This window comes from Pteropus medius, unplaced genomic scaffold (assembly GCF_902729225.1).
Source record: "Pteropus medius unplaced genomic scaffold, Ma_sr-lr_union100, whole genome shotgun sequence".
Lineage (NCBI taxonomy): Eukaryota > Metazoa > Chordata > Mammalia > Chiroptera > Pteropodidae > Pteropus > Pteropus medius.
Window position 1 is genome coordinate 885,759 of NW_024354886.1, and position 15,688 is coordinate 901,446.

At 37.1% G+C, this 15,688-nt stretch overlaps 1 protein-coding gene across 4 annotated transcripts in view; it reads left to right on the top strand.

Annotated features, from left to right (window-relative positions):
* The first annotated feature begins 181 nt into the window (after positions 1 to 181).
* Positions 182 to 15,688, top strand: part of KIF6 (kinesin family member 6) — a 369,244-nt gene continuing 353,737 nt past the window's right edge. For all 4 annotated transcript variants that reach the window (XM_039856356.1, XM_039856357.1, XM_039856358.1 and 1 more), the window contains exons 1-3: positions 182 to 369; positions 4,067 to 4,176; positions 8,829 to 8,903. In XM_039856356.1, the coding sequence (XP_039712290.1) occupies positions 304 to 369; positions 4,067 to 4,176; positions 8,829 to 8,903 (251 nt within the window). In that variant the 5' untranslated portion in view covers positions 182 to 303. The remainder of the gene's footprint in view (positions 370 to 4,066; positions 4,177 to 8,828; positions 8,904 to 15,688) is intronic.

Genomic DNA, 15,688 nt, shown 5'->3' on the forward strand with positions numbered 1-15,688 from the left:
TCACCTCATTAACCACTCCCTATGACAGCTCTGGAGCTGAACCCACAGTTCATGCCTCCACTTCAGGCATGCGCAGCACTCTTAGCTCGCTCGCCCTCACCCCGACCATAAGCTTCTCCCTGGGGCCGCCCCACCCTATCAGCAACCAATTAGGAAGAGGAGGCGGTCCTGGTTGGCGCGGTGCTCCCTGGGTAGTGTCCCTAGTTACTGTTGCTAAAGCTCCCACAGGCCGTAGGCGGTGGGAGTCACATTTTAGGAGCCAGGGCCTGAGAGGTCAAGGGTCAATACAGAGCCGGGGAGGAGATGGTAAAGCAGACGATCCAGATTTTCGCCAGGGTGAAGCCCACTGTCCGGAAGCAGCAACAAGGGGTACGGGTTGAAGCACTGAGGGCGCGGGCGCAGCGAGGCCTCCCAGGCCGGGGGAGGGGCGGCACGCGAGGGGCCTGGGCTCGGGTGAGAGGTTCCGAGTCGGGTGCTGGATGCCAACAGGAATCTAGCGCACTGTCCGAGGCGCCCCGACAGCCAGCGCACCGCTGTAGGGATGCGAACAGACACCCAGGCACTCTCACCCAGCACAGCTCTGCAGGCGCAGACATGCTGTACACAGAGCCTCGTACATGCGCCCCGCCGGGGGACACATGTTCACGCAGCAGGGCAGATGCGTGCACGAATGTCTGTACACTCAGAGACTGCACCTCGACGACTCACCCTTATTGCCCCTTACAAGCCACGCAGTTCTGCACACACATGCCCTCTCAAATATGTTTCAGACACGGGCAAAACGTGCAAGCAAGAGATGCGTGTCCATAAATGTCTGAGCTGTTACAGATAATAGATATTTAGATACACAAGGCATGCACTATGGCTCTGCACACAGTGGGCCCTTAGAATTTGTTGACTTGTCATTCTGCAACAGAAACATGAACGGTAACATGTACTCATTGCAAATATATTTATGCATCTGACACAAAGAATACACATAGTTTTTATAAAGAAGACATTAACTGAGCACTTACTAGGAGCTTCCAGTAGTTTGCTAAGTTCAGAAAGGTACATAGAAGGTTAAGACATTGCCCTTTCTCTGAACGGAAATACTTTGAATGCTTCTTAAATGTTTCAAGCGTTGTTTCTCCCTAGAAAGAAGCGTGGTCATTCTTACCACTTAGGTGCTTTCTTTACATTATCCCTGATTCTCATGAGAACTCTGCAAGGTTGATATCATTTTCCTCCTTTCATAGATGAGGAAACTGAGTGTCAGGTTAATTAATGTGGCCGAGACACCCACCTGTGCATGGCAGAATCCTGATTTTAATGAAGGATTTTTTTTTTTTTCATTCCAAAGCTCTTACTTCTTCAGACGAAACCTCTTTGTTTCACAAAGTGAGGATTTAGGCAAGTATTCATCAGTGCCTGGAATAATATATTAATAATATTTTATCTCATATCTACACTTCTGCACTGTGTATGTATATATATATATATATCAATGTAACATAGCATCTCATAATTTAGCATTTGATTCATGTTATTTATGTATTTAAAATAAAAAATATAATGTCTTTGTCATCATCATCATCAGTCTTGTCACTCATGGAATACATTTAGAAGATGCATAAAAAGACTCCAAAGAAAATACTGGCTTTAAATACACACACACACACACACACAACACACATTTTAGGAATAAAGTAGTGTAGAAAGGAACCATGGATATCTTCCCAATTTTTCTCCTCTTACATTCACTTACAAAAAGGTTTTAAAAATGTATCATAAGTAGAAAATGTATTATATGAATTATACCCCCCTCAGATTCTTAGCTAAAAATGTTGAACTTACCTGTGTAGATTTAGCAGTCAGAAGCAGAGACTGGATGTGGTGATGAGAGAGAATGGGTAGAGGCAGGATTGGGCATGGAGTGTGTGTGCAGGGGGGCTGTTAATGGCGAATCTTGGATTTAGTATTGAACTTTCTCTTTTCTTGAAATGCACTGTTTGGATATTTTAATTTGCCTCTCCTTTTTTATTTCATTGGTGAGATTCTGTGGAGTGGATTGTTTGGTACTCCAGGAAGTGTTTTTAGCTGTCATGCTGTATTTTAATAATGTCAGGTTTCTTGCCAAGATGCAACATTATGCCACATACACAAAAATAAGAGAACACAGATGAATAAATTTTGAGTTAGTGTATCCCTGCTGTCCCTTAAAAATCCCACTTTTAGCATCCTATCTTTTTGCCCACAAAAGATTGTTTGATTGTTTCTGTGACTGGAAATGCTGCTTGTAGCATTAAACTAAGAGTTATTCAAAGGTATTTTTTTCTTTCTTCTTCATTTTATGGCTCCATTTCTTTATTAATTGTATTCCTTAAAGCACTATAAATTAAATTATAATATTTTGTAGGTTAATAAATTAGAATGTACATAAGATGAACCTCTGGTCATTTTAACAATAGCAGGGCTTTTTTTTTCTCATTTGTATAGTGCTTTGTATATTTTAAAACATTTTCATATTCATCTTTGCATTCGATCTAATTATCTTCTAAAAAAGTGTACTCTCTCTCAGATACTTTTATGACTAAGGGTAGAAAGCCAATCTATTACACTAAACAATTTTTCTGGTTATTAGGGATTTTTCTTAATGCTTCAAAGAATAGTTTAATGAGAGTGGTGGAGGATCACTATTCTAGTTGATTGTCCTTTTTGTCTTCTGAGCACTGAATGTTACGGATTTTTTTTTTTAATATGTGGCAACTCTTACTCCTGTCTGCTTCATATCTTACCCCTTTCACTCACCTGTCTAGGCAGTAACCTTTTTTTAAAAAAAAGTGTAGTGCCCTAGAGGATATAATTTTTAAATATCTCTTGATAAAACCTACCCAGAAAGGATTGGACCTGATGCCATTACTTTCTACAAATAATTTTATTTTATAGAATGACTTTCCTACACAAATTCTCCACATTTTAAATGAGAGGGTTCAATAAAAATCTGCTTTGGAAAATTATTCAGACTTTCTGGAGATTTAGGTAGGCTTTTACTTGTTTAAGAATATGACTTTCCCCCATTATCCAGCATCTAAATGGGTCTTAAACAGGAAGTATTGCCTGTTTGAAGGAATTTTATATCCTGGTGAAAGACAAGAAGTCTTTTTTAAAAATCCCTAAATCTAATGACTAACGTTTTTTATGGTGCATTACAAAATGCTTCCATTTGCATGACATCATATGATCCCCACAGCAATCTTGAAGGGAGGCAATTCTGTTTTCTTCATTTTATGTATTAAGAACTGAGATTCTGAAGGTGGTGGCTGGTCACACAGCTGGTAAATTGAGATCAGCATTGGACCCAGGTCTTTGGACACTGAATCTTATCCTTTTCTTTATTACACATGACCTCTTTGTAGGCTTAACTGTTAATTTTCCTGGCCAATAAATGAAGGAGAGAGGAGAATCAGAGAATATAACAGTTGTAAGGTGGTTGGTTAAGACCCTTCATTTCCATGTCAGCTTAGAGAGGTTAAGTGATTTTTCGTAGGTCATTTGCTAATTAGTGGCTGAGGTGGGAGAACTTTGAAAATGACATCAAAGACATAAATTATATGTGTCTTCTGAAACCAAATGTCTTTTATCAAATATCTGACTATATCTCATGGAAACTCAAGCTTTTTCGAACATAACTTGAATTAGAGCATTCGTGCTTGTTGGTTGTAGTAAAATGTTAATTCCTAGTACATAATTCCAAAGCAATACTTAGATAATATGTTAATTTCAGGGCTATTAATTTCTCAACAACAGAGACACTCAAATGCTCAAATTTGAATATTAGATCATTTAAGAGGATCTGAGATTTAATAGAGCATTGATTTGGGTTTTAACTCTTGTTCAGTTCCATATATTTGTTTGAGTCTGTACATAATTTAAAGAGGAAAATTATCCAAATTACAATATGTTATGACTTTTTATTTTAAAAGTATAATTTTTATAGCATTACAAAGCACAGCATAGAAACATGGTCATAGTTCAAGCCATAATTTTACCATTTTATATTCATTTGTTGTCTTTATACTTGCAGATTTATTCTATAGATGAAGATGAAAAATTAATACCTAGCTTGGAAATTATCTTACCACGTGACCTGGCAGATGGATTTGTGAATAATAAGCGAGAAAGCTACAAATTTAAGTAAGTTTGTCTTCTTCTTTGTTTCTGTTTTGTTATTGAACTAACTCTTATACTACATTAATATCCGCTGTGAAATCATTAGCATCATTTCCTGGGGAGAAAGTAGTGTAGTTCTCTATCTCATCTAGTAGACAATTCAAGTCGTCATTTCACTGCTGTGCTCAAAGTTGGAAAGATTCCAGGCTTTCTTTACTATGTCTGTATTGTCTTTTTCCTACTTGACCCACTGTGGTTTAGCACTTATAGAAAGTTCACTAAACTTTATTATAGATAAGAATTTAAGGTTCAATCTCTGTGCTATACAGGTGAGCCTTCTTTATACATAAATGATATACGGAACTCATGTGCACATATGTACACTCAGTATCTGTATTGTCCAATATAGCAGCCACTAGCCACATGTAGCTCTTAAGTACTTGAAATGTAGTAAGCCCAAATCAAGATATGCTGTAAATGTAAAATATATCAAGAATTTTTGGAGGCTTAGTATGAAAAAAAGAATATAAAATATTTCAAGACTTTTTTCATATTGATTTCATATTAAAATGATAGAATTTTAGATCTATTGGGTTAAGGTATATTATTAAAATTAATTCCACATTTCTTCTTACTTTTAAAAATATGGCTGCTAGGAAATTTTAGATTATATATGTACTCAACATTTATAGATTATATTATATTTCTATTGGACAGTGCTGAACTGTATGGTTCAGGTGAAAAGTGTCAAACATGAAATGTAAGACTGTTTTGATGACACCCCTGGATTGTCATCAGTGCCTTTGGTCCAAATACTCTTCCAGTACCCAGGCCTTGAATTTTGGGATTACGACTGTTCCTCTGTCTTTATTCTTCAGTTTCAGATTATTTCATTTCCTTCAATCTCCACTTTTGATTTTTGGAGAAGTTCGAGCCTAAATTAAATTTGATCTGTAGCCCATACTTAGGTGGTGAATATCTGGGTCCTACTGAAGGAATACTAACTGCTCTCTTGCATTTCTCTCTATTTTTTCTGCTGTTTTATATAATCCTTATTTGGAGACGATTTCTGCCCTTTAAATAAAACTATCCCAGATACTTTTTACCTCTCTCTCCCCACTCTCTCTCTCCTCTAATTTACTCTTATTTGTCTCATAAAGATTTTCTTTGGTCTTCACACTCTACCTTATATCTTTCATGCATATTTTTCTCCTCCCACTTCCACTCCGTCTTCTTGTATCTCCTTTTACAATACGTACAAGCAGGATTATTGGATTGGCACATGGTTGCATAGTGAGGTGGTCCTCACCTTGTCTTTTTGGTTCCCTGTTGCCTTTCATTCTCTCCTTGAAGGAGTAGCCTCATAATAAATGACTTCCTTTTTCTGAAGGGGGCATTCTCTCACTGATGTAAGCATGCTACATACCTTGGTGGCTATGACTCCATGACGGCTGTCCTAGGCCAGTCTCTATAAAGCCACAATTTGCTAAAACATTTTATTCAGCATGATTCTGTTTGATTGTTAAGAAACAATTGACCACGTCTCTATCTATTGGCTCTTTCCAAAGTATTTTTTACATTATGTAGATACAAACAGAGTATATTTACACATATGCTTATTGAAAACGTGCTGCTTGCTTATTTGTAAATCTCTTAATCATTCTTTTTAAATCTCTGAATTAAAAATATTGGTCTTAGTATTTCAAATAAAGAAATTAATAAAATATTTAACTTATACATATGTTCAGAGATAAATATTTAAGCATTTTAAAGCTGCTTTCTCCCCCCAAAATTCATTCAATCAATGAATTTTTATTGACCATCTGCAAAGTGCTGTTTTAATGGCTAGGAATATAGCAGGGAACACAGCAAAGCTCCTGCTCTTATGGTGCTTACATTTTAGTGGGAGGAGATGAACAAACAGACCAGTAAGTAAAATTTGTTTCAGAAAGTGTTAAGTGCCATGGAGAAAAATAAGGCAGGGAAGAGTACTAAGGAGTGCTGAGGTGAGGGACAGCAAAGTGAAGGGATGGTTACAGTATTTCACAGAGCAGTCAGGGAAGGTTTACAAGAGGGTGATATTTGAACAAAAACTTGCGGGAGGTAAGGACCCAGACATTCAGATATCTGAGGGATGAGAACTTCGGGTGGGCCTCTAAGATATAGCAAGAGCAAAGTCCCTGAGGTGGGAGAATGCCTGAATTGTTTGAAGACAAGGGATCTGTGTAGCTGGAGGAGAGTAAGCAAGGAAGAGAGGGAAAGAAGAAGGTTAAATGGCCAGCAGAGTGGCAAGATCATATGGAGTTTTCTCCCAAAGTGCCATGGAAAGGTAATTGAGAGTTTTGAGCAGAAGAATGAAATAATATCACTTATGTTTTAGCAGGGTCATTCTTGTTAACATGTAGGATAAAGACAGTGAGTAAAAGAGGCCAGGCAAGAAATTTTGGTAGCTTGGGCCAAGGTAGTAGCGAGTGGATATGCTGAGAAATGTTGGATTCTGGATGTGTTTTAAAGGTCAGAGATGTCAGAGTTTGCCGATGGGTTGTATATAGAGTGTAATGGAAAAAGAAGAGTCAAGGGTGCCCTAAGGGTTTTAGATTGAACTTTTAGAAGGCTGGAGTTTTCCATTTACTAGGGTGAGAAAGACCAGTACAGTTTTGGGGTGAGAAGAAATCAGCATATGCCAAATTTCAAATGGAGTTTAGAAAAAGCATGTATAACCTCCTAAATAATGGAAGAACCTCCTAGGAATCAGGAAACCTAAGTCATGTCTCAAGGACATTATTGATTTGCTCCAGGGCCATGTGTAAATTGCTTTATCTCCCTAGAATAAAGCAACTTCTTCCTCTGTAAAAGATTAGACTCAACTCATTGAACTCTATGTTTCTATTTTACTCTTTAGTGGTTTTCAGAAGCTAGCTGATCACATGCCTTTTTAGATTATTATGCAACTACATTATATAAAATAAAATATTTTGGGATGATATTTGATGTTTAATGCACCCTATATGATTTACTAAAACCCCTGCCATCTCTTTGGTTTACATAGTGGTAGTATTAATTTCTGTTACTTAAGGAGATGGATTTGGGAATGGCTGTTGATTCATTCAGTCATCACTGACCTGGGAAAGAATCAAATCAGCCTTACCATCCTCATTCTCAAAAGCTCCTCTGGGTCTGTATTCAGATATCACGGTAAACTGAGCTGTGTAGAGCAAGTGAGCAGCGATGTAATTTGTGCTAACGTCAGTGTTCATGTCTGAAGCTCTGATGCACCTATAGGAGGGTTCTGGGCACACTCTGTAAATATTACCCTCTAAAATATACTCTTGCCTGCTATATGACATAGTAGCCAGAGTGCCTTACAATGTCTTTGTATACAGTTTCATTATTTTCTTTTTCACGAGGGATGTTGATAAACTATAGGGATCTTTTGAAGTCAATGTTGATTGAAAACAATGAATTTCATTCCATTTTATATTTCCAACTCAGCTCCAGACATCCTTCTGATGCAGTGAAAACAGTCTTACATTTCATGTAGTCTCTACTTTAATTGAACATGTGCCCAATTTACTTGTGTTGGCAGACACATAGACCAAAGGTTTCTAAGACACTCTGAAAGCTGCTTAAGATGCCCTCAATATGTTTGTTTTAAACGTTTTGCTTTAAAGCACCACCCCTCCCCACCACCATTTTTATTTTGAAAACTTCTAAGTATGCAGTAAAGGTTGAATAATGCAATCAACTCTCCTATACTTTTTGTGAGAAATTCACCACTTGTTAACATTTCACCCTATATACTGTATTCTTTCCCCCTCCCCAATCTCTGTCTCTCTGTCTCCCTGTCTCTTTCTTTCCCTCTCCCCCTCTCCCTCTTTGTCGTCCATGATGTTTTAATGGGGGACATGCTTTCTGGTAGCAGCTTACCATACTGTAAAAGAATAGGGTCTGTGTCTTCTACCCCAGGTATTCCACTGCACTTGTGATCCTGTATTAAGCTAAGTCAGAGTGCCATTGCATGAAGAGTGAAATTAACACCATTCCACCTCCCTATGCCCCTAGCCTTGCCAATCTGATAAAGACTTTTCTTTGCAGGACAGGTCTGTCTTAATCTACTTTTTGACTTTTCACTGATGATCAACAAAATGAACAAACTTTCCTGAAAATTAAGTAGCTAATACTAGCTTGGATGTATTACCTAATTAATGAAAAATAAACTTTAGTTCAGAATTTTAAAATTAAGTTCAATAATTATACATTTCACAGTTTCATTCTTTTTTTACAGGTCAGACATGAGAAGTTCCTTGGCTGTTTACATCCTGTTCTTGGGTTTCCATTTCATGCACTTATCTAGATTTGAATTTGATGCCAGTTGCAGACACTGTCCCTCTTGAGTGCTAAAAACACACAGTTTATTATTTGGTTCAAAGCTGCTGCAGTTTTTCAGAGGGATTTATTGTGCAGATCTTGTCAAAGCAATACTGTTTACCCACTATTTGTATACAGGGGTACAACAGCAGAGTGTGGTTGGGACTACAGGGCAAACATTGTGTTAGGTTAGGTAAGCCTAGTGATGTAAATGTGGGGTAATTTACAAAGCTGTCAGGAAAAAAGTTATTAATCCAATAGTGTTTGAAGGCTCAGCTTTTAAATAATTGCTGTTTTCACCTCTGCAGATTTCAAAGGATTTTTGATCAAGATGCAAACCAAGAGACTATTTTTGAAAACATTGCCAAACCAGTTGCTGAGAGGTAGGATTTGCTGTGTTTTGTTCAGTGGGTTAGTGGTTTTTCATCTTGTCTTCAATGCTCAGGTAATTGTGGTAATGTGCGTCAGTATATCAGCTATAATTCCAGGCTGCAGGGCATGTAATTATGATAGCATTAATACCTTTTATTCATATAGCCATTTGTTTTAGATTTAGATTATGAGCCTCGAAAGCCAGATCTGCTCACAAGCTAGTGAGGTAGACAAAATAGGTGTTATTACTCGCATTTTGAAAGATATGTAGATCTCTGAGGATCGGAGAGATTAAGTGCTCAGGGTTGGTGGCTAATGGTGGCAGAGTCCCAGAAGGTTTTCTAACTGTTAAATCCAGTAGTCTTTTCTCAGTACAGTATTTCAAACATATGGTTAGATGGATGAAGGACTAGGTATGGGTGACACCTGGGAGGCCTAATAATGAGCGACCCAGCTGTACCTCAGTGTAATATCCATATTTCAAAGCTTGGCCCTTAGCTTCTAGGTCCCTTATGTTTCTGTATATCCAGATAGTTCCAAGCTGCTTACTACTAGAACCAAACTCATATGAGAATACTGAATAAATCAGAATGCTTTTTAAAAATTTTTTGTTTTTCAATTAGAATTGACATCCAATATTATTTTGTATTAGTTTCAGGTGTATAGCATAGTTGCCAGGCATCCATAACATTTACAAAGTGATCCCCTCAACCAGTCCAGCACCTACCCACACACAATCACCACACAGTACCACTGACCATCTTCCCCATGCTGCACCCTATATCCCTGTGACTATTCTGTAACTACCAATTTGAACTTCTTACTCCCTTCCCCATGTTTTAGCCAGCCCCCAAACCCCACTTCCATCTGACAATCACCATTTTGTTCTCTATATCTATGAGTCTGTTTTTGTTTTGTTTGTCATTTGTTTAGTTCCTTAGATTCCACATATAAGTGAAATCATAATGGCATTTGTCTTTCTCTATCTGACTTATTTCACTCAGTGTTTTTTTATTAATATATATTGGCAATATCTCATTGGGAGTAGGCACTCAAGCCCTTTTATAAGCACACTCTCTTCTTGTAGCAGACTTATATAAGAAACTAGTATTTAACAAGGTTGCTTTCTGATCCTGAAATTATTTGTGTGATTTTAATGACGTAATAATCCCCATATACATAAATCTTTATGATTAAAATGAAATCTATATTTGCTAAATAAACACATTTTTTTTCAAGTTCACTCATCAGTACACCCTTTGCCAGGAACATTGCTGGAAACATGTTGCCACATTTTGTATCTCAACTGTTTTATGAATCCTACTCAAACCATGCCCTTCTCTCTCTTTTTTTCCAGCTTTATTGAGATATAATTGACACATAACATTGTATAAGTTTAGGGTGTGCAAGGTCTTGATTTGATACATTTATAAATTGCAAAATGATTATCACTATAGTATTAGCTACCACCTTCATCTTGTCACATAATTACCATTTCTTTTTTGTGATGAGAACACTTAAGATCTGCTCTTTTAACATTCAAGCCTATGATACAATATTATTAGTTATAATCACCATGCTGAACATTAGATCCCCAAACTTGTTAATTAAGCCCTTCTCTTTCAATATAGTCTTTCTTCACAGTGGGTAAAATACGATTGAGTAGGCTTAAACAATTTTAGTTATAGACATAATAAGATAACATGTCTTTAGATTACATTTAGGTCTCCTAGATTGGACGTCACATATTTCTAAAATTCTCTTCTTTTTTAGTAATATTTTGGTTTATGTCATTTCTCAGGGAGTTGATCTCATGTGTCTTATTATAAAACTTCCTAAAATCATCTAGGGAGGGAAACTTAGTTTCTGTTTCATAGATGTCCGGGTTTTCTTTCCATTCCTGACTACCTCTCCTATCTTGAGTCCACTCCCCCTCCAGCTTTTGCTGTGCCCTCTACCTGGAATTCTCTTTCTTTAGAAATCTGCATAGTTGCTTCCTCAGATCTTTGAAGTCTTTGCTCATATATCACCTTCTCAGTATGACCTTCCTTTATTACCCTATTTGAAACTGCACTTCCTATCACCCTTTTCTATTTCATTTTATTTTTTTCAGCACTTTTTACCGTCTGACATACAGTATATTTTGATTACTTATTAGTTTTTTGTCTGTCTACCTTTCACTAGAACAAAAGCTCCATGAAGGCTGGGGATTTGTTTTGCTCACTGACTTACAAAGATACCCGACCCAATGATAACAAGATTTAAAAAATGACAAGCAAGAACATTTTTATCCAGGCTGTCCAAGTCGGTCCCAGTGGATTATATCTTTCATCAACAGGAAACATTTTTTAAAATACTTTTCTCCTTGTAGCCCATTTTTCCTGAAACTACTTTTGCTATTTTTTTTTTTTCTATCAGTCTTTATATGGTTTATCTTTCTCAGTCCCTTAATTCAACTGCCTTGGGATATTTGGTTTCTAAGTATGGGTCTGGTAAAGAAAATATAACTGGCTTTTGCTTTTTTAGCCAAATTCAGGGTCTCTGATCTTTAATTGGTTACTTTAACCTGTTTTTATTTATTATGATTACTGTAATGGTGTTTGGAGGTATTCCTCTTGTTGGTTTTTTTTTCCATTTATCATATACTCTATTTTTTTTTCCTTTCGTGCCATTTGTTGGTTTGACTGTGCTCTTTGTTATTGTTACTGCTGCTTTTCATTTTCTCTCTCAAGGTGTACATTGTACTTCAGCATCTCTTTGTAGTGTAAATTCTAATATTTAAACTTATTTATATTTTTCTTAGTATCCAAAATTTCTCTTTCTATCTCAGTTTCTCCTAGTCAGGAGCCTTATCACACTTGTGCTTTGCCTTTCCTAATTTGCCTTACTTGAAGTGTTGAGATCAACTGATAATTTCATTCTGGATTGCTATTAATCATTTTTATTGTCATCATTTATTTAGTTAGTTAGTTAGTTAGTTAGTTTTTTAGCTCATTGCTATTTCTTATATTCATGCCTATATCTTAGGTTCCTTTTTAGTTTTGCTGGTTACCATCATCTAATAATATTTTAGAGAGCGTTTAAGACTAGGAGCTTTCTGAAGCCTTTCATTTTCCTTCACATTTAAATGGCAATTTGACTGGGTATAAAATAGAATTCTGGGTTAAAAATTCCTTTCTCTCATCTCTGTGAAGATATTGCTCCATTGTCTCTTTGCATGTCAATATGTCAATATGAGTATTATTTCTTTTTAGGAAATATGTGTTTTTGCTTTCTGGATGTTTTAAACTTCTTTTTTTATTTGTTTTTATGAAATTTCATATTGGTGAGTCTAGATATGGTTATTTTTTTATGTTCTTATCTCTCATTCAGCCATTTCAATCTGAAAACCCTTATATTCAATCTCAAGAGTTGTCACATTGATAATGTCTTTGATAATTTAAAAAATAACTTTCTTCTCTCCAACATACCTATTTTGTCCAGAACTACCAGTGCTCTCTCTCAAATATTATAACTGTCCATTCATATTCCAATGTTAGTTTCAAGTTCTGGAAGAATTTGTCAGCTCAGCCTACAACCATGATAATTTGCTTTTGAGCCATGTGCATTCTCTATCACCTACTTCTTAAATATTTAATTTTTACAATTTTATTTTTCATTTCTAAGAAACGAAAAATAGCCTATTCTTGTTTATGCATGTGATGATATCCTCCCTTTTCCCTCTTAAGACATGTTATCTCCTTTTGAACCATTGGCTGTTTTTCCTATACATTTTTTCTTTATGTGTATGTTCTTCTACTGTTGAATTCGGTGCCTGGTTTTCCTGGTTCAGATTTTTCTCAAATATCTGATGATTCTTAGTGGTGGCCTTTTTCTGTCATTTGAGAGTACCACTGTCTAAGAGTGCGGTTTCTATTCACTGTGGTTCACTCTAGTGTCTCTGGGGAAGGGATGGCATGTACTGTTGGCAGGGTGTACCCTGAGCTTATCTGCTGGGTGTAAGAGCCCTGTTTCCTCCTGGGTGTTGCTTACCACCAAGGGCTCTGGTCACTGTCACTCATCCAGGCTCCTGCTCTGCAGAAATGTGTGCTGCAACAGTGGATAGTCATATGGAGACAGATTCACGTTTTTCTTTGATTCAGCTCTGAAGGAAAGGGTTATTAAGCAAATTAACTCACTGAATTAAGAGCCTGGGATGGGAGGATCATGATTTTTATTAATTTTAAATATGTCATATACAGTATGTTCACACTTTATGCAAACTTGGATTGTTTGACTTTGAAGTGGTAAACATAAAATATCAATAAAGTCTCATTTATACACAACATTTAAAGTAATATTTATTTCATAACTTGAAAGCTCTTTTAAGAATTCTATAATTTGGCAGCCCAGGTGAATGGAATCATGCCACTTTCGATGTTAAACAGAAATGTCTGCTATTCCCAGTGAAGATTAGTCCTCAGGAACACATTGCCAACATGAATCCAGTAACTCTGCACAGGCGCCTTAAAGCTGTTGTGTTTGAGTTAATACATTGTAGCTTCAATACATGGTAGCTTTATTCTGGTTACCGTATACAATTAAAGCTAAATAAAATCAATCATATTTCTATAGTTTGGAAATCTCATTAATTAAGACTCATCTTTTCCCATTTAATTCAAATCAGTGATATGACTGAAGAGCTGCATGACTGGTGGTGATAAATTGTAAAGCTTTAACTTTGTATCATTGGAAATTAAGTAAAAGAATCTCTGTGGTTACTTATTATATAATACGTCTCCACATGGAAGTACTTCATCATGCTGCCTCTTCTAAACTGTGGTTTTTCTGAAATATATCCTATATTTTTAATAAAATGTTAAAAAATGCCTTTTACCATATTAATTTTGCTCATTAGTTTAGAACTAATTTTTATAAAGATAAACTTTAGTAGGTCCACAAATGTGTATAGCATATGATATTGCATTATATAAAAGAATTTGTAGTTTTATTTGATACTTTACCTGGCAATATGCTTCTCAAGCTGGAATTTATCAATCTTGGGAACATGTGATGGTCTATCAGGGGATACCTGAAGCCACAAGCTAAGTATGGTATATTATCCTGGAGCTTCAATTTTACATAAAAATTTAGGGAGAAAACTTTGAAGTCAGTACTTTCTGAGGTCACACTGTATGCACCTGTGAATCTGCAGCATCTGAGTTCTTCAGCCAATCTCATGTTTTACCTAAAAGATTGGGGCACAGGAAATTTATTTTATTTTGGAAATAAATAAATTTCCAGTGAGAGATTTTGGAAAAATTTGGAAATTTGGTGTTTTAGAGGACCATGGTGGTTTGACCAAAATAAACAGGGTGCACACTGCTAGGAGGATTGGTTGTGTTCATGACATAGGTCCCCGTAGTTTGCACTGGACAGCTAAAGCATCTGCTCTGCAATAAGGCCAACCAGATTGGTTTTTTAAAAGCTATCAGTCGCCTTGTAAATCATTGCTTTTTAACCTTTGATTTCATCATTGATGAACAATATCAAGGACAGCATTTTGATTTGTACTAAGAAAGAAGTGAAAGGAAAAGGAAAGCTTGCAGGGCTACCCTCTCAGACCAGGAGAAGGATGTGCTAGAACAAGCACCTGTGCTCTGGCTGTGTGGGAGGCCATAGTTTGGTAGAGGAGATTTTCTCATGCGATGGGCAGTCTTGCACTCCCAATGGGACCAGGGCAAAGGCCTAGCAGGACTCTCATCTGTAGCTCTAGGAAAGAGGCTTTTCTGATGATGCTGTGGGTCGCATAGCTCACCCAGTCCTGCTACCTAAGTAGAGGAAAGATCTTGCACCTTCAAGATGAAGAGACCAGAATCGGAGAGAAGGAGAACCGCAAGAGAGTATTTTTAAAAAGGAAAATAAAATCTTATTGGTTAGTTATTTACCTCTGTGTACTCATGCTTCTACCACATCTGTCTCAAAAATTTTGGCATCAAGTGGAATAATCTAATTCTGGCCCCAGCCCTGTGACTAACTCATTATGTGACTCTACATCAGACTTGTCACTTCGGAATCAGTTATTCCCTCTGAGAAAGAGAATGCTACTAATACTAAGTTTACAAGGTTGTTTGGAGGATGAAAAGAAGGTACATATGAAGGTACTTTGTGAACTCAGTTCCCTATTTAATGTAAAGGATGGAAAGTTGCTTTAAAAATATGCCCATTGACTACTGGCTCCAGACTGAAATGAGGTAGACACATTTCTCTCAATTCCTCTCACTAAGTAGAGATAAAAGCTCTGGACATTATCTATGAAAGAAATATAAGAATGTTCTCTGAAAGGTGGAGAGAAGGAGACAGACTGGTGAAGGACCTTAGCATCTGAGGAATGACATAACAATGAGTTCCCTGGGATTTTTTTCCCCTCATATATCCCAGAATGGATGCTGGAGAAACTGGCAATCCAGAAACACAAATATACTGAGACAAAAGTACCAAGAAAAGTCTTCCCTCTACAGCCAGAGGACCATGAAGCGAGCCAAGCAAGACAGAAACTTTTAGATAATAGTTTTGCTGCTCCATCCAAATGCCATGGAAAAACCCGCAACCCCACCTCTACTGTGTCAGCAAAGACCTGGCTGTACAAAGGTACCTGACCGCCCCCGCCCCCTACCCCCCACCCCACTGCCAGGGTGGTATCAGAGAAAATGGGGAAGACTTATTCCCTGCGCGGAGGTCTGAAGACTCCTTCTTCACCAAAATTTGTCAGAGTGCTGCTGCTGCCATGGAGGCACGGCGGATACTTAGGTCACCA